We start from the raw sequence: 23558 nt of genomic DNA, 5'->3' as shown, positions 1-23558 counted from the left end.
CGAATGTTTAATACTATTTATAGATAGATGTAAGTGAGTAATCGTTACATGAGCCATGTTACGGGGACTTTGACGGCTTAGTAGTAACCCTGACACCAGGGTTGATGAGGTTGGTAATCCATCTCACAACCCACACGATAGAAGAGATAATTAAAGAGAGTACTTACTTAAAACTATTCCAGCAAATAGTGGACGAAGCATTGGAATTTTCCTCACACTGCGTACAATGCCAATTTTCTTTTCTCGTAGGAAAAGTGTTAACAAGAGTGTTCTAGCAAAGTTGTCACGTAAAGGACGGATAATTCAAGATTACGGCTCGAAAATACAAAATGAAACAAAAGTAGGTGACAAAGAACACGTAGGGGACCTTATACTTTTCGCAGGTGGCATTATTGGGTTTAAGAAGTTGTAATGTAACTCTATTAGGATCTGTCGACAGCTAGTTCGCTACTTCACTTGTGTACTAAAGATTTTAGAATAGGAGTGGAATTTTTTACCGTTTTCTGTATTTGCGAATGCATATAACTCGGCTGTTTTCAATGCCAGAGTGAACAGGCACCTTCTGGGCGAGCTCGCTTCATCTTCCTCGTCAATGTCTTCGGGCAAGTTTGGGGCCAAGAGCAAACCCAGTAAAGGTAAAAAAGTAAAAAATAATAGAATGGAATATAAATAGTTACTTATTTATAAAAGGACGCCACACACAAAAACAAGACATTGACATAATTTAAAATTTTAACAAAACAGTTACAATAAAAACAGCAGAACGGATGTTCGTCGAAATGATCATAAGGTGTTCGTGGACGTCATGAGATAAAGGTCCTCACTCAGCCTTGGTATTATGTGCACCCTGTATTTTAGAGCAATACAATGTTGTGAAAGTTGGATATGGCAGTAGAAACATGAAAGTAGGATTAATACCGTAGAAATGAAGTCGTTGCGTAACATCTGCGGTGTTAAATTGAGTGATAGAGTGAGAAACAGTGTGATAAGAGAGAGATGTGGTGTAAGAGTCGATGACTAAAAATGAGAAGGGTAAGTTAAGTTGGTTTGGACACAGAGCGTATGAAGGATAATAGGATTACGAAAGCAGTAAGTATAATAAAGCGAAAGCTGGTGGTAGGGCTGGCAGAGGAAGACCTAGAAGGAATCGGAGACGTCCTTAGGAAAGGTTCAGTGAGATATACTCTGAACCGGCGTAAGTGTATGTAACGATTGATGAATGTGGGAGAAGTAAGAGAAGTATGTTCAAGTATGTGCCGTGGTAGCTTATTTGGAAGAATGTTTGACTCTCACTGTAAAGTTGCAGGTTCAAATCCAGCATAACATCGTGAGGAAACCCACATTCCCGGGAAATGCGTTATGGAGGTATGTGGCTGTGACGTAACCTGTATTGGGCTGGTTTTCCCTTCGCGGATTGGAAGGTCAGACAGGCAGTCGGTTCATTAAAAAGCCGGACTAGTTAAATCTTCAGTTTAGATAAGCGGATCCCGTGAAGACGGGATAACGCTAGGGAGATGATCATTATACTCTAAGCCTTAGTAAGTAAATAATCGCATTTTGTCTATCTTCGATGAAAAGTATGGCCTGATGTGATTATTATTATTATTAAAGAGATATTTACAGTATGTCCTTGTAAATTTTTTATCTGTTGTTCTCCATTTTTTTGTCTAAAGCGGAGACTTAGATAGTATTTACTAAACTGTTGTTAATAAACGTAATGAACATGATTCTTACGATACAATATTTCACTCTCAATTCTCAGTAAAAATTGTAAACTTTCACTAAAATGTAATGCTGATTATGTAAAAAATGGTACCTTTTTTTCCGAATACATATTTTTTATTATTATTATTATTATTATTAAATTGAACACTTCATCGGCAAGGAAAAACGCCTCTGGCCTACATTATTATGATGTCGTGATAAGTTTTCATTCCATTTGCATCGCGATCGAAACAGGAAAATTCGGAATTAAGTGCTGGAATAATCTGTCGTTGAAAAGCAATTTCGTTCACCGCCACTATTAGGCCATTTACACACTGCGACTTCAGCAGCGATATAGATAAATAGATATAATAGATATAGTTGCAAAACGTCAGCCTTTACACACACGTGCTAGGTATTAAAAGCTACGGCCAATTTGCGGCAAATGTACAATATGTCACGTCAAAAAAAAGCTACTAAGGCAAAGATACAATCGCGATATTATTATATCTACTTAAATCTTTTTCGACGTGACTTATTGTAGATTTGCCGCAGATGACATTAACTACTCGGCCGGACAAATGGGGAGCGTCGAAGGCTCTAACCCGGTACAACGGTTAAGACAACAGGTCTGAGGGTGCCTAGTTGGGCGCGAACCTCGGCTCAGATCGACCCTAGTCGATAGCGATAATCGCTGAATGAGGGAAATCGTTGATCACCCTGGTCGGTATCGGGGTCCTGAAGTGTTGATTGGCCGCATCTATGGCTAGAGTAATCCGGTCGCCGGGGTCGTAATCGTTCGATACTTTGAGTACCGTTCCTAAGCGAGATGTATTCGGAAGCCGCAACTACCAGTGGATTTGTTTGTTAATAGCAGGTATAGCGATCTGATATCTGCGACATGAGTTGTTGAACGTAATCTATAAAGGACCTTATTGGTTGCGAAGGAAAATTCCATTCAATAAGGTGATGGATGTTTTTGTCATTGTTTGCTCTGATATTGTTATTTCTGGTTGTTTTCAGCTTTTTATACACCAGTAATATTCATGTGAGTATGTAGGAAAGTGTGTAGAACGGAACGTAAGATTGATAGAAAGTAAGAAGGATAATGAATGGGGATTTGGTTGTTTATGGTAGGAATTTAGAATCTTACTAATATTATAAATGTGAAAGTCTGTGAGTATGGATGTTTGTTACTCTTTCACGCAAAAGCTACTGGATGGATTTTAATGAAACTTTACAATAATGAAGCTTATACATCATAATAACACAGGCTATAACAATTTAAAAAAAAACAGATATTTAAGAATTTTAAAAATTTAAGAATCGGTCCTATACTTTGGACAATCAGGTGATCAGCTTGTAATGTCCTAACCAAACTAGAGATCACAAAGTTATTTTTGTGACATGTCCCCACCGGGATTTGAACCCGGGACCTCTGGATCGTGAGCCCAACGCTCAACCACTGGACCACGGAAGCCGTTAGATGTTTCTGATTTTAAATGATATGAAAAACTACCCCTAAGAAAGAAAAAAACATCAAAATCAGACCTGTCCTAGGTAAATAAGAAGTGAAACCCTTCATTGCCTCCACTACGTATATTAAGAACTTTGAGTTCTTAAAATATACACTGGATATACGGACTTTACCTTATATTATTTAAAGCAAAGTAAGCTCTAAGGCAACACTAATTTTAATTTAAGAGAAAGACTACTGTGAGCAATGAAAATAAACTGCATACAGCCACATAACTTCTTAATGTTAAAACCGGCTAAGAGTGAATCGGTTTGCGTACTGAGGGATGCACAACAAACTAGCCGATACACCTTCCTAGCGTTATCCCATTTTTCACAAGGTCCACTTACCAAACCAAACAAAAGAAAACAACAAAATAGCCGATAGGTATAAGTAAAATAAAAAATACATTAAAAAAAATTGCAAATAGAGTTCCATTGTTGATACCTTAGCTTTTTGTAACTCAACTTTAAAATTGTAAGAGTTTACAGTCCCATTTTTAGCATTTGTTTCCTGATTTAATAGGTGAATCTATCTTCTCTTTTTACTAAATCGAGAAGGAACCCTAAAAATATATTTTGCGCATGCGCCCTATTGAACTGGTACTGTCACTTGTCAGCTTCTACTCCGAGATGGGATAGTAGCTTTCCGAACGTCTCGCCGGGACCTCGCATTCGCCAATCACGTTGCGAGATCGCGAGTTCCAAAAACAAACTTTTGAATTATTAATATTGCTATTTTAAAATATTGTTTACTTTTAAAACTTGTAATTTATTTATTTGACCAGTGCTAAATAGTTTTTTTTTAATATGGGATGTGAAAAGAAGGATTTTGTGACGAAGTGGATGAAGTTAAAGTTAGTAGTGGTTGTACTTTCAGTGTTGTTTCGGTGCACAGACTCCGTTGGTAAGATATTTTATTACATTACATTATATTACTTAAGTATATTACGTAAACATATAATAATATAGAATATACTTGTATCTAATACTTACTTACGTACTTGTAGTTCAAAAGAGAACTGAATTGAGTCTACATTAATTATATTATTTTCCAATTTAACACTCTTGAGTAACTACGCAACTACTCTTATAAAACATAATATCACGCCTGTATCGTACACGCAGCCTCGCCAGTTACGTAGTCATATTTAAGTAATAATAATAAAAAATATTTATTTCAAATATATTAGACAATGCATGGCTGTTTCAATTTTACACAAGATAAAGACCTCTGAACTCCCAAACTACGTATAGAGTGAATCTGTAAAGTGGGAGTCAGTGTTCAATCAATCAATCAACCAAACATGAATTTAGTGGTTTAAAATTCAAATCCGAGCCGGGATTTGAACCCGTGACACTAAGGTGTCACGAACGAACATTATCACGGATTCTTTTGCGTTAAATAATAAATGGTAAAACCCCGTAAGTCACCGAACAGGGCTATAATGGATTTTTGTACAATTTTATTGTTGTATTTAGTAAGAGGTTTTCTGGTTGTTTGTAGCTCTATCCATTCTATACGGATTATGTACGTGAATTTATGTTCCTATGTTCGTTTCTATCGCTATCGGTCCACCTCGAGCCGCATTTATCCAATGCAATCCTCTCCGATAACCTGAGCCGAGGACAGGGCCCACCTGGACGACCCCAGACATGTTGTCCTTAATTTATTGTCTCTTCTCTTATCGCGCCCTACGTAAGTAGGTACCTATATACAGGGTGTTAGTGACATCGTAACGAATACTGAGGGGGATGATTCAGACCATGATTCTGAGTTGATATCAAGTGGAGTTTTTAACGTACTAAAGCACACCTAAAAATCCGTTATTTTTGTTTATCTTTGTTTTTTTTTTAATTTTCCCCCACCTTATGGTTGCCTGGAAGAAATCGCTTTAAGCGATAAGGCCGCCATTTGCCATTTATTTAGTTAAAAGTCTTTCTGTAATTATTTCTTTTTATTTTGGTGCAATAAAGTGTATTTGTATTGTATTGTATTGTATCTTTGTTTAGTTTTTTTTTAACGGCCTCCGTGGTCCAGTGCTTTGAGCGTTGGGCTCACGATCCGGATGTTCCGGGTTCAAATCCCGGTGGAGACACATCACGAAAATCACTTTGTGATCCTTAGTTTGGTTATAGGACGTTACAGGCTCACCACCTGATTGTCCGAAAGAAAGATGATCCGTGCTTCGGAAGGCACGTTAAGCCGTTGGTCACGGTTACTACTTACTGATGTAAGTTAGTAGTCGTTACAGTAGTAACTCTGACACCAGGGTTGATGGGGTTAGTAATTCACGTCACAACCCACACGACAGAAGAAGACGAAGACGAAGACGAAGTTTTTTTTTTAATCTATTTGTGTATAGGGACAGAAAAAAGCCACACAAAACCTCAAAACGACCAATCTATTGATAAATGAAAAGATTAATAAGATTAGATTAGATTCTGTAAGATTGCAACCCTCGTTACCTGCAAACCCTGCCAATGCTTCAGAGTGGTTAATTTATGTATGACAGTACGAATATTGTACAATTCCAAAAATATTTATCACATGCGGGTCAAATTTGCTAACCTCCTCCTTTTTTGAAGTCGGTTAAAATGGATAATCCCTGTCTTCTTCTTATCGTGTGGGTTGTGAGGTGGGATTTCAACCTCAACAACCCTGATGTCAGAGTTATGACTAAACGGCCTCTGTGGTCCAGTGGTAGAGCGTTGAGCTCACGATCCGGAGGTCCCGGGTTCAAATCCCGGTGGGGACATATCACAAAAATCATCTTTGTGATCCCCATTTTGCTTAGGACATTACAGGCTGATCACCTGATTGTTTGAAAGTAATATGATCCGTGCTTCGGAAGGCACGTTAAGTCGGTGGTCCCGGCTACTTACTAATGTAAGTGAGTAATTGTTACATGAGCCATGTCAGGGGCCTTTGGCGGCTCAATAATAACCCTGACACCAGGGTTGATGAGGTTGGTAATTCACTTCACAACCCACACGATAGAAGGGTTATTACTGAGCCGGGAAAAGCCCCTGACATGGCTCATGTAACGACTACACTACCGGGACCAACGGCTTATCCCTGTGTGTGTGCGTCAATTAAATTCTTGTTTTCACTCGTTTAATGTAACAATTAATACTTAATCAGCATTTCACCGATCCGGCTTACCCGTATTGTGTTTCCGGATCAATTGGTACCGATTCATTTTATTTGAGTTTAATTTGTCACTATAAGAATTAATGTATTTTGTTACAGTTAGCGGGTGAGAGCCTTCAGCGCTCCCCATTTGTCCGGCCAAGTAGTTAATGCCATCTGCGGCAAATCTACAATAAATCACGTCAAAAAAAGAATAATTAAATGTTACAGTTAGTTTTGGTTACGGACTATAGGTAATTACAATTATTCCTACCTGCATATCATCCTGTTGTGAATGAGTTATTATTATAGGCAAACAAATCATTGTAGGAAACCTAACAAATAATATTAATGTAACCTATTACCTCGTGCGGTTTATGACAAATGATATTTGGACGAATATTCGCTCGCTGTAGTGCAGAAGTTAAAATAACTTTGTTCAGATCGTCCTGCCAAACATTCTACACGAGCAGTCTATGGGTTAGTCATACCAAAAAGTCACTTGATGTGTTAAAGAAGCAATATAATAACGCATTTCGGGTTCTGATGGGTTTGCCGCGATACTGTAGCACCTCTGGAATGTTCGCGGAGGCACGAATGGACGGTTTCCATGCAATCTTGCGTTGTAAGCGAGTTGCTTCACTGTTGGATCGAGTGAGCGGAGATCCAACAGAATCCTGAATGTTTCGCCCTTAATATGCCACCTGATTGGGATGGCGGGCGGATTTAAATCCGACTATCCTAAACCTTATTTTGTAAAATAACTTAGTATGTAAATATTTGTTACTAACCCTATGGATCTTATGTTGTCCGAATAAATATTTTTTGATTTGATTTGTTTTGATAGGCAGACACAAACGCCGTGCGCCGTACTGTGTTAGGTTGCGTTCCCATTGACGCGGAGCTGTGCGGAGATAAGCGGAGATGAGCAAGAATCGACCAATCACCGTGAGGGAGAGAGTGACAGAGCGTCTTTGTTTTTCGCTCTCTGGAACGCTGTGATTGGTCAAATCCGCATATCTCCGCTTATCTCCGCACAGCTCCGCGTCACTGGAAACGCAGTGGCCAAACGTTGATTGAAATATCATTAAACGTTCACGTTTCAACGATTTGCTACTTAAGTTGGCTATTTCATGAAATATGACCACTTGATTACATGGTCGAATACATCATGAAATGATCAATTCTAAGAGCCACGACATATAAATTATTTGGTATAGGTAAAGATTTGAAACGTATTATACTTGATGTTCAATAAGGCATAATTTATCATTATTACTGAAATCATTAATAACAAACGCAGGAGACGAGACAAAAGTCATTACTTACAACCAGTAATTAATGTCAAGTGGAACCGCCTGCAGTGACTGATAGCTTATCTGGGTGACTTGCCGATAGGCAATCAGTTAGTTATCAGCTCGTGGTCTTCTTCTATCGTGTGGGTTGTGAGGTGGGTTACCAACCCCATCAACCCTCGTGTCAGGGTTACTATTGAACCGCCAAAGACCCCTGACATGGTTCATGTAACGACTACTAACTTACATCAGTAAGTAGTAACTGGAACCAACGACTTAACGTGCCTTCTGAAGCACGGATCATTTTACTTTCGGACAATCAGGTCATCAACCTGTAATGGCCTAGCCTTACTGATCACTGATCGTCCGAATGACCCCCGCTTCATTAGGGGTCATTGACTTACATTGACCAAATTGGAGATGTCCTTAGAAAAGGTTTAATACGATCTACTCTGAACCGACGTGCGTGTATGAAGCGATTGATGTATGTATGAATTGTGATAGCGTCAACTAATTTACTTTGTAGTCAACACTATTAGATTGGAATTTGATGACAAAGGCTGTAAGGTAGGAGACAACGTCTTTGATCCCCGACCACTTTACTCAGGCTTCAATCTTCCATCACAACACAATTAACATACAGACACACTATCCAAGCTTGGCAACTGGATGTTTACACAATCACAACTTTATTGTATGATAGTCAAAGGCTCTTTTGATCAAGGACACATTAGTTGAGGGACATAATTATCAGAAATTTCACAAAAAAATGCGGGTAAAGGGGACAGTTCCGGTTAAAAAGGCCACATTGAAGCAATTCCCCTAAAAAGAAACACAAACAACAAAGTAATGTTTTTAATATTTGTTGACATTGCGCACTTAATTTTATATGCGCCAATATTAAACTGCTTTATGAGATGAATTGCTTCAATGTGGCCGTTTTACACCCTGGTGATTCTCACACGCGGTTGTGAAGCAGTGATGAGCCATTGTTCCAAAAATTAACAGTCGAATTATTCGATATATAGAGGTAAATAAATATATTGACCTCGTATATAGTATTCGATACATCATTCGTCATTCGAATGAAAATTAACCTTTTAATATTCGATAGATTTTTCACCGAAATAATTAATTTCAATGATTTTTACCTACCTTTGTGCAACAGGATATTACCGATATTATCACTTTGTTTTTGTTTTATTTAACCAATACAGGTAGGTACCTACATTTAGTTTTTTATTTAGATTTTCGACGCAATTAATTATTTGTTATATTTATAAAATAGTGTTAATGAATAATGCTATTTTTTCATTCGAATAGCTTTCCTGCTATCCAATAATTCGGATAACTGTCCATTCGAATGAATCATTCATACTCGCCCAACCCTAGTTACGGGCTCCATTGCATAAAGAAAATCAAGTTTATCTGTAACAAGAGACATCTTCCAGCTGACCTACGACAAAAGAAGCTTAGCTCTTGAAGAATTAACTCTATTTTAAGAGATTTAAGTTTGAAATCTCGCTTGGGACATTTGTCATATGCCCGGGAATGCGCCCCGATTCTTGCTACGTGATTTACGAGCTCTATCCTTCTTGCAAGAATTATTTTTAACAACTTGTATTTTTACATTTAACAGCTGCAGCAGTGGTTAGAGCGTTGCGCTCACAATCTGGAGGTCTGGGTTCTATTCCCGGTGGGGACTATACTGCAATCATTTTGTGAGACTGTTCTTTGTTGTCCGAAAAATTAAGATGTACCGTTTCCGTGCTTAGGAAGGCACGTTATACCGTTGGGGTACTAGCTTTTTGAGTACTGAATTGAGCACTGGAGCAGCGTGGTGGACTATTCCCGTCCGGTTGATTGAGGGGAGGTGACATTCCTCCTTGGCCCTTCCCACCTTTTTTTTCTATAACGTATAACGGATCATGGGTTTAAAATGGGTTTATCGCATCGACCCACTAGGGTCGATTAATTCTTTAAAATATTTTTCCTCTCAGTCGACGCCCTGAGCCGAGGTTCGCGCCCAACTGGATACCCTCAGGCTTGTTGTCTTAAACGTTGTACCGGGTGAGAGCCTTCAGCGCTCCCCATTTTTATGGCCAAGTAGTTAATGCCATCTGCGGCAAATCTACAATAAGTCACGTCAAAACAAAAGGGTTTAAAAAGAAGTATGCAGATTAGGAATGTCAACTAATCATAATAAAATTATGGTATGTGTTTATAGTATTGACAGTATACAACTTAGTACCAAAGAGACGAGAGATAAGTCACTCTACTCGATAATGAAGGTACTTTATTTAGGGTACAAAAACACATTTACGTTGAAGCAAATTTTCGAGGTACTTACTTACTTATTTATAACATAAGCAGGCTATATACGTCCCACTGCTTGGCACAGATCTCCTCTCGATCAACCGGAGGGGGTATGGAGCATACTCCACCACGCTGCTCCACTGCGGGTTGGTGGTGGTGTTTTTACGGCTAATATCCGGGACCAACGGCTTAACGTGCCCTACGAAGCGCGGAATCATGTTACTTTTTCAGATAATCAGGAAGGAAAAGTCCTTACCACAAAGTGATTTCGACAACTTCCCCATAGATAATCAAACCCGGACCCCAGTGAGCGTAACGCTCTAACCACTAGACCACGGAGGCTGTTACTTACTTATTCGGAAAATGTTTTCAGGTCGTAATAACATTACTTTGGGATCGTGAAACCCTATTACTGGCGGCTATCGAGCTATTGTTCGGCCTATAGAGGCTGCCTACTAGCTACTGTAACAATAATAAGTTCAGCCAACAATAGCCACAAAAAGCCCTCATTGTACAAGGGCTTAAGAAAATATCCAAAGTGAGGCAAATTGACGAAGACTACGATTGTTTGCAAAGAGTATGTATTTTCCAATCAGAAACGCCTCTGCAAAGATTTTTCAACATAACATTACCCTTTTTTTTAACGTTGGGGAATGCGTTACGCTTACCACGCCGCCCGGGGGGGGGGGGGGGAAGTGGTTATGTGGGACTCCCCGGGTGTCGCCACCCGGTATACCCACTAAAACCCAACGGTTGTTCCTCCTTGTCGCCGTGTGGCGGGGATACGGGAACGCAATTGCACACAACCGCGTCCCGGATGCCCTTTGGGGCCCAGCGCCCATGGAGCGCGTCAAGCGCCTCCCCCTCCGGCGAGGGCTGCCCGGAACACTTGGGGAGCCCTACAGCACGGGACCTATGTTGTGGAGGGCGGTCCCCCGACCACCGTCCACAGGTCCCCGTCAAGGCGGCGTTCGGTCGATTGCACATAACATTAGCCCTCGACTATATTCCATTTGGGGTAGTCACAGGCACATCCATTATAAGATGAACTAAGTACCCACGCCTTATCGAGCTTTTTAGACCAATTTATCCTACCTATTACCTACTTATTTTTTTTATAATTTCAAATTTTTAAGTTATTTTTAAACTACTTACCCTTAATTGTACATATAAGTTATGTACGCCGTAATTGTCATATATACTAATCACAATACCGTACCCTTCTAAATGTAAAAATGTTATAATGTATGTGATGTGTTTGTACTTTATAAATAAATAAAGGTGATAGGTGGTGAGCCGTATCGCCGTCTATAATGGTCAAGCTAACTGTGATAGTGAAAAACTGCACTTAAGATAATGTCTCATTGCTGAAAGTCCGGTACCAGTGTTCGAAAGTTTTTTCATATGGCTACTTGTAAGGTCGATGACCGATCTTACCAACCGGGTTATTGTAGTGACTGCGTATCCTATTTAACGCGATAGCTGGGGACATGGAAAAACATTTTATTGTCGGACAAGTGAAATCTGAATTATCCTAACTAAATTAATAGTTTCGCAAAGTGACTCCGGCAATGGCTTCATCAGGAATCGAATTTAGACCTCTAGTCTAGATGGTCAGCTTTAACCACTAGACAAAATACATCGTCAAAATACATGTTTGAAATGCATCGTCAAAATACATCATCAAAATACCAGTACGTAAACACACTACACATACATAAATAAACTCACGCCTATTTCCCACCGGGGTAAGCAGAGACTATAGAATTCCATTTGCTTCGATCCTGACACACTTATCTTGCTTCCTCCACATTCATCAAAACACACTGAACAAAACAACGTAAACATACTGTATAAATAAATTCAACTTTATAATTCTCAGTACAATTTTGCTAACATAGAAAGGGTACCCCTCAAGGCTTACATAAACTTTGTCCTGAATAAAGCCTGACTTTTTTACTGAAATGAAACCAGTTCGTGGGATAGTTTCAGAAAATAGAGTTGACAATAAATACTTAATTAAGTATATTCCAAAGATTATAAACGGACTTAGTTTACGCGCGAGTAAAAAGAATTGATGAATGTTGAGGACGCCAGAACCGAAGCAAATGGAATAGGGTAGTTTCCAACTAGTCAAATCAGTTATTTTTAGGGTTCCGTAGCCTAATGGCAAAAAACGGAACCCTTATAGATTCGTCATGTCTGTCCGTCCGTCCGTCCGTCCGTATGACATATCCACTTTTCCCCGAAACTATAATAGCTACACTGTTGAAACTTGATAAATATGTGTATTCTGTGAACCGCATTAAGATTTTTACGCAATGATAGAAAAAAACAATAAATTTTGGGGGTGCCCATACATAGAACTGAAACTCAAAAAAATTTTTTCATCAAACCCATACGTGCGGGGTATCTATGGATAGGTCTTCCAAAATGGTATTGAGGTTTTTCTAAACTGAATAGTTTGCGCAAGAGACACTTCCAAAGTGGTAAAATGTGTCCCCCCCCCTGTAACTTCTAAAATAAGAGGAGGATAAAACTAAAAAATATTATATGATGTAGATTAGCATGCAAACTACCAACGAAAATTGGTTTGAACCAGATCTAGTAAGTAGTTTTTTTTTTAATACATCATAAATCGTAAACCGTAATTTACTTTCATAGTTAAAACATCAAAAGTTACTACGAACTAAAAAAAAACTTTTATATTATTTTACTTGTTGTTACGGAACCCTTCATGAGCGAGTCCGATTCGCACTTGGCCGCTTTTTTTTACTAAACGTCAAAACACGATATTACTATGGAATTTGTATGAAAAAGCGACCTGTCTTCTATCGTGTGGGTTGTGAGGTGAACCCTGGTGTCAGGGTTACTATTGAGCCGCCAAAGGCTCCTGACATGGCTCATGTAACGACTACTAACTTACATCAGTAAGTAGTAACCGGGACCAACAGCTTAACGTGCCTTCCGCAGCACGGACGATCTTACTTTGGGACAATCAGGTGATCAGCCTGTAATGTCCTAACCGAACTAGGGATCACAAAGTGATTATTGTGACATTTCCCCACCGGATTCTGCATGAACCAGGTCATCGTGAGCCCAACGCTGATCGGCAGATCGTGAGGCCGTTCAAAAAAAGCAACTTGTGATATCATAGAAAAACGTGACAAAATGTCACACACTTTTTTTACATTTTTCTTATAAATAAGTTACATAAATAAAAAAAAAGAATACGATTTCGTCACCTTTAGATTTGTCGTTATTTAGTACTTAATACTTAATCAGAATTTTATATTATCTTATCTTTGTCCTAGGAAACTACCCAATTTCATAGTCACATCAAAAAAATTAAACAGCCGATAAAGAAGTCAATTCTGGAACGTTGCAGGGAAATTGGAAGTAATTTCGTAGACATCATAAAACAAACTTCTTTATTCAAAAAGCCGTAAACCTAAATTCGTTAGGTTAGGTTATAATTTGGAGCAAGGGTATTGAGTAGATCGACAGCGCGTCACCCAATCTGTTTTCCTGATGAAAAAAGTATCAATTACGCTTTTGGTAACGTAGCTTGTTCCTACCTAACGGCAACTATTTCAGAAATGAAACTCGGCGAAGCGTGGCACAGCCTCCGTGTTCTAGTGGTTAGAACGTTAGGCTCACGATCTGGAGGTCCGGGTTCGATTCCCGATGGGGACATTGTCGAAATAACTTTGTGAGACTGTCCTTTGTTTGATAAGTACTTTTCAGGCTTGAATCACCTAATTGTCCGAAAAAATAAGATGATTCCGTGCTTCGGAGGGTACGTTAAGCCGTTGGTCCCGGCTATTAGCCGTAAAAACACTTCCACCAACCCGCATTGGAGCAGCGTGGTGGATTATGCTCCATACCCCCTCCAGTTGATTGAGGGGAGTTCTGTGCTTAGCAGTGGGCAGTATATAGGCTTTTTATGTTATGTGTTATATATTATTTATTAACGTTACAATGTAACATACATATTGTAGATGTACCTCGGGTGGTATATACGTATTCCTGGGCTAGACAAATGTGGAGTGATATTTACAAAAGTTTCACACCGGAAAGATACTGGTCACGCGTCTCTGATATATCTCACAAAGTTGCCACACTGCTTGTATATTGAGTGACTTCATCAAACCGATTTTACGAGTAATATTCTGATCGCAGGCAATCACTCTTTAGAGATTTTAGAACTTTTCTGAAAGTTTGAGTTCTTTATAAGGCTGAGAATGCGAGTTCTTGCGGAACTTTATATCGAGTGCTTTGATTTGTCGAATAGTAAATTTTAACTAAGTATTAAGTGCGCATATAAATTACTACACTGATTTATGAGGTTTTACTTTTTTTCTGATTATTATACCACTAAATTAAATTGATGATGATGTATTTAGGTACGTATATTAGATATGTACGTATGTAACTTGATTACTCCTCTTCTTCTAGCGTGTGGGTTGTGAGGTGAATGACCAACCTCATCAACCCTGGTGTCAGGGTTATTATTGAACCGCCAAAGGCCCATGATGTGACTTAACGACTACGTTGGTACTTACATCAGTAAGTAGTACCCGGGACCAACGGCTTAACGTACCTTTCGAAGCACGGATCATCTTTCTTCTGGACAATCAGGTGATCCTGCAATGTCCTAACCAAACCAGGGATTACAAGGTGATTTTTGTGATTTTTCTCCACCGGGATTCGAACCCGGGACCTCCGGAGTACAAAGCTCAACCATTAGACCACGGGGGCCGTTCACTTGATTACTTATGGAATACGAGTAGTTTACGGTGGCGAAATCGAAATGTCTAGGGGGGTTAAAATGGCCACATCGAAGCAATTCATCTAAGAAAGCAACATTTGCGCATATAAAAGTAAGTGCGCAATGCAAACAAATGTCAAATAGCAATATTGCTTTCTTAGATGAATTGCTTCGATGTGGCCATTTTAACCCCCTAGTCCTTGGGTCGTGCTTCGCTACAAGTAGAACCTCCTTTGTTTCCCTTCAATTAAAATATTCATCCCTGTTACTTGAGTGAAAGAGGGAAATTAGATTACCCTCTTTTTCACACAAATCCGGAAAAATCATTCCTTTCTCAACAAAATCCTATTAAGGATTTCTATTTATTTTTATTAGGGATTCAAAATTATTCTCTTATATAAATTAAACTTGCGCCTATCCTTGTTATTACTTGGTAAGTTTATTCTTTTTTGGAAATATACCGGGATAATTTTACAACAGCCTGAAGGAAAATACGTTTGGGAGTCTACTAAGTAAATAAGAAATTCGGTAGGTACATATTATTATGTTAAAAAAAAAAAAACACCCGATTACTCTAGCCGTAGAGGCAGCCAAACAGCTCGCGACATGAAACACTTCAGAACCCCGATACCGACCCCGCTGGCGTGCTCGACGATTTCCCTCAATCAGCGCTTATCGCTATCGACCCACTAGGGTCGATTATTCTTTCAAATATTTTTCCTCTCAGACGACGCCCTAAGCCGAGGTTCGCGCCCAAATTGGCGCTCTCGGGCCTGTTGTCTTAAACATTGTACCGGGTGAGAGCCTTCAGAGCTCCCCATTTGTCCGGCCAAGTAGTTAATGCCATCTGCGGAAAATCTACAATAAGTCACGTAAAAAAAAGTAAAAAAAAATTAATGGACGAGTAAAACCTTTTCCGTAAAACTTTATCCTTGTTTTTTTAATTTTGGTAACTTTTAAAAAGATTCTGTGAGTGAAAGAAAGAGTGAGACTGTCCTTTGTTTGGTAAGGACTATCAAGGCTTGTATTACCTGATTGTCTGAAAAAGTAAGACGATTCACGTTTAAGTCGTGGGTCCCGGCTATTCGCCGTAAAAGCACCTCCGCCAACTCGCAGTGGAGCAGCGATGTAGAGTATGCTCCATACCCCCTCCGGTAGAATTATGGGAGGCCTGTGCCTAGCAGTGGGACGTGTATATATTATGCTGTTTATGTATTTATGTTTGTCTTGATTTAAGGAGAATGCTACACCGACAAGAGCGTGGCTCTTAAATTGGTGATGATGATCCTAATATTAATAATACATACAATGCCATACAATTTTAATTTACGTTCTCCGAAGTATCTAGGCCACATGTAATATGGAAGGGTTATGTCTGAGTAGCGTTTTGAGGCTGCCCCTGTCTTTGATGATGGATTGGGGACCCTGGGATCGATTCACCTACGTGACTGACTAATATCGGTAAAACCGACGGCCTGGTTATCTATTCAATAAACGTTTGTACGTCTTTATTGGGTCAATAGAGATTAGTCGTGTTTCAAAGTCGTGCCTATTGTTCTTGCAAAAGAACTATTAAAGAACATACATACTACGCCCGTAATCCCTAATGGGGTGGGCAGAGCTACAAGTAATCAAAGACAACTTGCAGCCACTGTTGATACGATGTCGTAAGCTGGATATGATACACCTTATGGTGATAAGGGATCAGCCTATCGCCCATAACATTAGTCCATCATGTTAGAGGACACAATCCCTCTGTCGGTTTTTACGACATGCCCGGGAAAAGAAGTAGCTGAAGTATTAAACCAGCCGTGGTAGCCCAGTTGGAAGAACACTTGACTTTCAATGTGAGGTCGCAGGTTCGAATCAAAATCGATTTCGAATTCATGTTTGGATCATAAATGATTCTCACGTGCTCTGCGGTGAAGAAAAACATCGTGAGGAACCTACATACCCGAAAAAGGTGTATATGACCCAACCTGTATTCGGCTGGTTTTCCCTTCGCGGCTTGGAAGGTGAGACAGGCAGTCCCTTCTGTAAAAAATCGGACCTGTCAAATATTCAGGTTAGGTAAGCGGACCTTGACGAGGTTTAAGACGGAGCGAGCTCGCCCAGAAGGTGCCTGTTCACTCTGGCCTTGAAAGCACCCGGGTTATATGCATTCGGAAATACAGAAGACGGCAGAGAATTTTACTTCTTATTGAAAATAAGAAATTCCTTAATTAAAAATAAATAATATCTTGGTCGCACTTTTTTTCTGTATGGTGTATACGGTGTGTGCTTATAGTTATAGTGTGCTTATAGTTCTATAGTTCGTAAACACAGGGTGTTAGTGACATCGTAATGATAATATTGATGGATTATTCAGGTCATGATTCTGAGTTGATATCAAGTGGAAAAAACACAAAAAAATCATGAATTTTCCGACAGGGAATTCCACTTGATATCAACTCAGAGTCATGGTCTGTATCATCCCCTCAGTATGCGTTGCGGTGTCAGTAGTATACATCCTGTATACATACTAGTATACACCCTACTAGCATAAGTTAAAGTTAAAGTGATTTAGCCCATTATTCAAATCAAATCAAATATACTTTATTGCACAGAACTAAAATTTCAACAATCAGACATAACACATGAAAACAGTACAATTTTGGCGGCCTTATTGCTCTAGAGCAATTTCTTCCAGGCAACCACCAAAAGGAAACAAACATTTGCAAACAACTTGGATGCGGGATGGTGCAATAAAAAATAAATACCTAAAAGTAAAACTAAAGTTAATATAATAAATACTCTATACTATACGTACATATATTAATAAATACCATAATATAAACCATATATACTAAAATATACCTAACCATAATCAGAGAAAACTATAATCTCTATTATTCAGTGTTAATATCTAGTTGATGTTGTTGAATATGATGACCGCAAAAGTATAGAATTGAAAATATTTAATAAAAAAAAAACCATCTGAATCACCCCTTCAGTATTCGTTACGATGTCACTAACACCATGTAGTTCTATACTTCGTAAATATAGTTCATACATTCATAATTTTATCGCCTAAATAATAAACTTATTCCGAGGCAATAAAGATTATACTGTAACAACTGGCAAAGGCTGATTCCATCAGCTTCCTATTGTTCCCGAAACTTTTATTGTCGATAACACAAGTTTTACTGAGCATTTTATGACAACCCGACTTATAAAAGAAGTAAAACTAGAATGTTTGTATTGTACTGACTCACCAATTATTTTTGTTGTGACTTATTGTAGGTTTGCTTCAGATGGCAGTAACTTCTTGGCCGAACAAATGAGGAGTGTTGAGGGCACAAAATTTAAGACAACAGGTTTGAGGGTGCCCGGATGGGTGCGACTTATTCTTGATAGAATCCCTTGAAAGAGGTTTCTTCTCTTTCTTCTATTCCGTGCTTATAACAGTGTTAAGCGCTGAAAGAGATAAGAGAGCGGAGAGTTGCCATTTATATCGTCCTTATTCTATGGCAGCAGGAGACAGGCTAGAGAAAAAAAAATTAGACACGTGTCTCTTTATTAGCAGAAAGAGCTTTCTATAATTATTAAAATAATTTCTAATTAATTAGAATCGCGTAATATCCGTTAATTTAATCTGAGAAAGTCATCTCATCAATTAGCGAGCTTCAAATGTAAACTTAGAAAATGGCTATTTGCTGCCTGAAGCCATCCAATTTACCTAATGGGTATTCGTTAATTATTATTTACTTAAACATTATACGTACATTTTGATGAACCTCTCGGGTCTGGGTCAAGATGGGACCACGAAGTTTGAATTTCGAAGACATTGAGACAAAAGACAAGGTCTAATGAAGTTGGCATTGGTGCTACAACTGCAGAACTAGCACGCTGTGTATACGAGACGCGCGCACACGCGACGCTATGCGACGCAAGAAAAAATAAGGTCCTTGGTACACGTAACTACTTGGACATCCGTGATTTCGGATTTTATAGATGTCGGAATCCAAAAAAAAATCTTATTATTGTATATTGCTTATAGAAAAGCCAAGAAAAAGAAAAAAAACAGACACCCAGTTTCATTACAAATCTTCTTCTTCTTATCGTGTGGGTTGTGAGGTGGAATATCAGCCTTATGATTAATATGAATACCTGCCGCCTCGCTTCTCAGTTTTTTCACATTCCTCGCAGCACATCCGTCGCACGCAACACATCCTTCGCACACATTTCTCGCTTGTTTTGTACTTATTTAGAATGACCTCGCGTCGCTAAACCCTTTTCCATCAGAGCTGAGCTGAGCGAGGCTAGGAAAATGAAGTGATTCTATTGGTGGTTTTTTTCCTCGCACACCGCTTAGCTACCTTGCACAGCTCTGGTGGAAAATCAGCCTAATTCGATGCGTGAACGAGGCATATTTGCCAACTCGCACTTTAACGTTTTCTCGCTCTACTCGCGCCTATAGCGTGTTAGGCCTGCTGGAGGTTTTCAAAATATTGTTGCAATTTGACATTTGCGTATATAAAAGTAAGTGCGCAATGTCAAAAAAAGTGTATAACAAACACACAAAAGTGTATAGTGTGTATAAGTGTAGTGTGTGTAGTGTGTGTGTATGTGTGTAGTAACAGGTTTGTGCATTCTAACATTAAAATAATTAAATGAACTACCTGTACGGGATACGTACATTAAACCATCTATAATATACATTTATAAATATATAGTAATAACATGTTTGATCCTATCTCGCTCATTCAGCGCTTATCGCTATCGACCCACTAGGGTAGCTTCATTCTTTCAAATATTATCCTCTTAGACGACGCCCTGTGCCGAAGTTCGCGCTCAGGGCTCCCTCAGGCCTGTTGTCTTAAATTTTGTACCGAGTGAGACCCCTCTCAAATAAATCTACAATAAGTCATGTCAGAAAAATATTGGATCCTATCTCTGACTTTTGACTATCGCACAAACAGCTGGTCTTTTCGAATTTATAGATAAATCCTTCTATCAACAATTGATACTTAACCCCAGAGTGAGGTGTTGGAAATTCCCCTTTACCGCCCCGCAAAATTGGCTGAAAATGTCATCGTAAATTGATTTTCAATGTAAGATTATCAGATTTGAGCGCTTCTTTTGGGAGTTTCACGGCAAAAACTAGTGAACTGTGTGTTTTTTTACTTATCGTAGATTTGATAGACAAATAGGGAGCGTTGAGAGCTCTGTGATGAGAAGTAACAAGTATTGAAACATTCATAAAACAAACCTGGCTTCTGGAAACATGCCAATGGTCGTAAGTCACGGGCTTTCGGATTGAAACTGATAACTGCACTTGGCTTTGTACAGTGCGGTGTATTTTATAGGCTGGCGTTTGACCACAAAGGCACTTTACATTTTTTTATTCACGACTAACTCCCTTTCATACATATATACATGTTTATCTTTGACCTTGGAATCATCCATATTGTTTGTTCTTTAATCTTTTGTTATTGTATGTTTATTATTATTATTTTTTATTTAAGTAAACTACTACTACTAGTATAAATTAAAATGGAAGTAGTATCCGAACAACATACCTACCAATGTAAGTTACAGACCACATTGTTTTTAATTATAATTAGTTAAGGAAACTATAGGTCTAAGCTAATTACCATAATGAAATACTTTCATATAAATGACCGTTTGTTTCATATTGACGCCTATTTCCCACCGGAGAAAGCAGATACTATGGGATTCCATTTGCTTCGATTCTGATCTCTTGCTTCCTCCACATTAATCAATCGTTTCATACACGCACGCCGGTTTAGAACTGCCCTTTCCTGCTATAACTCTTTAATAATAAGGAAGGAAAATAAGGCGAACGCGCCATAGAGACACGCGACGTCAATCCACTCGCCGTAAAGAGACTCGCCGTAGCGGGAATCGCCGTCCGGGGAGTCACTGTCGACTCCATGATTCGGGTCAGCGTGGGTCAACCTACCCACTCTCAATAACGCTGTTTAATTCATATTTAAAAGTTATAAATTAATATAAAATGATGTATAATTTAACTTTACAAAAGAGATTTTCACCCTTATTTGCGGACTACCCCGGCCGCAAGTTCGACACGTGTAGAGAAATTTCGTTTAAATTGAAATTTTGATTCGTCAATATTAAATTTTATTTTTTTATTTTCGACTTGATCCGCCTTTTTACAAATCGAAGAGATAATACTAGGTATAAAATATAGTTCGTGCAACGAAAGTTGTCACTGATTTTAATTAAACTACTTAATTGACAAGTCATAATAATTCTAAGCAGAATCTGTGGCCGCGGGACGGGCCGGTGCGGACTCATCACCAGCCCATTAACGTCCCCACTGCAGGGGCACGGGCCTTCCCTATGGATGGATTGGGAGATCGGGCCTTAAACCACCACGCGGGCCCAGTGCGGATTGGTGGTTAATAACGACTGCTAATGCAACCGGGACCAACGGCTTAACGTGCCTTCCGAAGCACGGAGGAGCTCGAGATGAAATCTTTCTTTTTATGGTCACCCATCCTAAGACCGGCCTTTGCGAAAGTTGCTTAACTTCAACAATCGCAGATCGAGCTGGTTTGCGCGGTGCGGATTATATATACTGGGTGTTAGTGACATCGTAACGAATACTGAGGGGGTTGATTCAGACCATGATTCTGAAAAAAATTGAAAAAAAAATTCAAAATTGTTAACGATTACATAAATAAATAAATAAATAAATAAATAAATCAAGTGGAATTTTCCGTCGCAAAATTCATGATTTTTTTTTAGTTTTTTTTTAAATTATTTTCAATTCTATACTTTTGCGATGGAAAAATCCACTTGATATTAACTCAGAATAATCAGATGAATCATCCCTCTCAGTATTCGTTACGATGACACTTACACCCCGTACAAGTACATACGGTAGCCATATAAGTAGGTATGGGTGTTAGTGACACCTTAACGAATACTGAGGGGGATGGTTCAGACCATGATTCTGAGTTGATATCAAGTGGAATTTCGTGTCAAAATATTCATGAAAATTTTTCTTTTCCTTTTAAATATTTTCCAATTCATACTTTTGCTTTTACTTTTGTATGTATGTATGTATGTCATACTTTTGCGATGGAAATTTCTACTTGATATCAACTCAGAATCATGGCCTGAACCACCCCTCAAAGTTTTCGTTACGATGTCACTAACACCCTGTATTTTTTTAAAATCTGGTATTCTCGTCTTCAGTATTAATAACAGACAACTAAACAACACAATATAACAAAACAACACAACAGACAACAATAGACACAACAACAACAGAACAACAGACTTAAGCTGCCATTAGATGGACTGCACCACAGTAGTGTTGACTATTGATAAGCTACTGCTAATCAACAAACCTACCAACAAACATACTAACTGCCGACACATATCACTAACGCACAGTCATTGCTCTGTTTTAAATCTCTACTCAAACGCTGGTTTCTTGAGCATACGGTTTTTAGTTACAACGAATTTATTTCATTCATCTCATGAATTTATTTTAATAATCAAGACTGACTGCTTTATACTGTATTGTAATAATTGAATTATTTTTTAAGGTTCAGTACGATCTACTCTGAACCGGCGTGCCTGTTTGAAATGATTAATGAATCTGGAGAAAGCAAGGAAAGTATGTCAGGATCGAAGCAAATAGAATTCCATAGTCTTTGCCTACCCCGGTGGGAAATAGGCGTGAGTTTATGTACTCGTATGTACTCATGTTAATTATTTTTATTGTGAGTTGCCTATTCTACTCGTAGAATGTAACCTAGATTATAAACATGACATGTAATATGAACTATTATGAATATATGAATATCGGTAGTTGAAAAAAATCATAACTTTGGGTAATACCGATAGTTTTTGCTATATCGATAATATAAATGAAATTCTATGCTGCTATTCTATTTAGCTTCTATGCTGTTCTGGGAGCAAATAAAAACATAGAAAACGTTCAGCTGCTTGTCTTCCCGGGCATGTCGTAAAAACCGACAGAGGGAGGGTACATGATGGACTAATGTTATGGGCGATAGGCTGATCCCTTATCACCATAAGGTTCATCATATCCAGCTTACGACATCGTATCAACAGTGGCAGCAAGTTGTCTTTGATTACTTGTGGCTCTGCCCACCCTATTAGGGATTACGGGCGTGAGTTTATGTATGTATGTAATATAGATGACTTTGAAGGTCAACTATCGATATTTTGGCATCGCTACATCGCAGCAACCACGCGTACATAAATAGCCTAAATACAGGGTGTTGGTCATAACGAATATTGAGGGGGATGATTTAGACCATGATTCCTGGCGGAAAATTCGTGAAAATTTATGTGATTATTATTAATATTTTCTATTCCATACTTTTGCGACGGAAAATTCCATTTGGTATCAACTCAGTATCATGGCCTGAATCATCCATTAAAGGTTTCGTTACGATGTCACTAACACCCTGTTTACTTCCGACTGCTGAGGAAAGGGCGTGGAGCATAAACGCAATGTAGTGTTGTGGTGTGCACTTAATTTAAATGTAATATTTGATTGTAACTAAGTATATCTACTCTTTGTTACAGATTTGCCCAGATTCGTGGGTCCGGGGTCACAGGTCACGGTGGCTTTGGGAAGAGACGCGGCGATCACATGTAGAGTCGACAATTTACAGACTTATAAGGTAGACAGATAGATTTAGATGGTAATTTTTCAAACACACTAAATTCGTTACAATCGAAACTCCACGAAACCAATGTGGGACTTTCCAGGCAACGTTTAACAAAAAAAAAAAAACAAAGATGGCCCTGTAAA

At 38.8% G+C, this 23558-nt stretch overlaps 1 protein-coding gene across 1 annotated transcript in view; it reads left to right on the top strand.

The window, feature by feature from the left end:
* The first annotated feature begins 3999 nt into the window (after positions 1 to 3999).
* The window catches only part of LOC126369671 (protein amalgam-like), a 37988-nt gene continuing 18429 nt past the window's right edge, over positions 4000 to 23558 (top strand). Inside the window, exons 1-2 of the mRNA XM_050014230.1 lie at positions 4000 to 4126; positions 23330 to 23427. Of these exons, the coding sequence (XP_049870187.1) occupies positions 4030 to 4126; positions 23330 to 23427 (195 nt within the window). The 5' untranslated portion in view covers positions 4000 to 4029. The remainder of the gene's footprint in view (positions 4127 to 23329; positions 23428 to 23558) is intronic.

This window comes from Pectinophora gossypiella, chromosome 9 (genome assembly GCF_024362695.1).
Source record: "Pectinophora gossypiella chromosome 9, ilPecGoss1.1, whole genome shotgun sequence".
Taxonomy (NCBI): Eukaryota; Metazoa; Arthropoda; class Insecta; order Lepidoptera; family Gelechiidae; genus Pectinophora; species Pectinophora gossypiella.
Note: the sequence above shows the minus strand (reverse complement) of the source record. Positions and strands in the feature narration are given on the sequence as shown.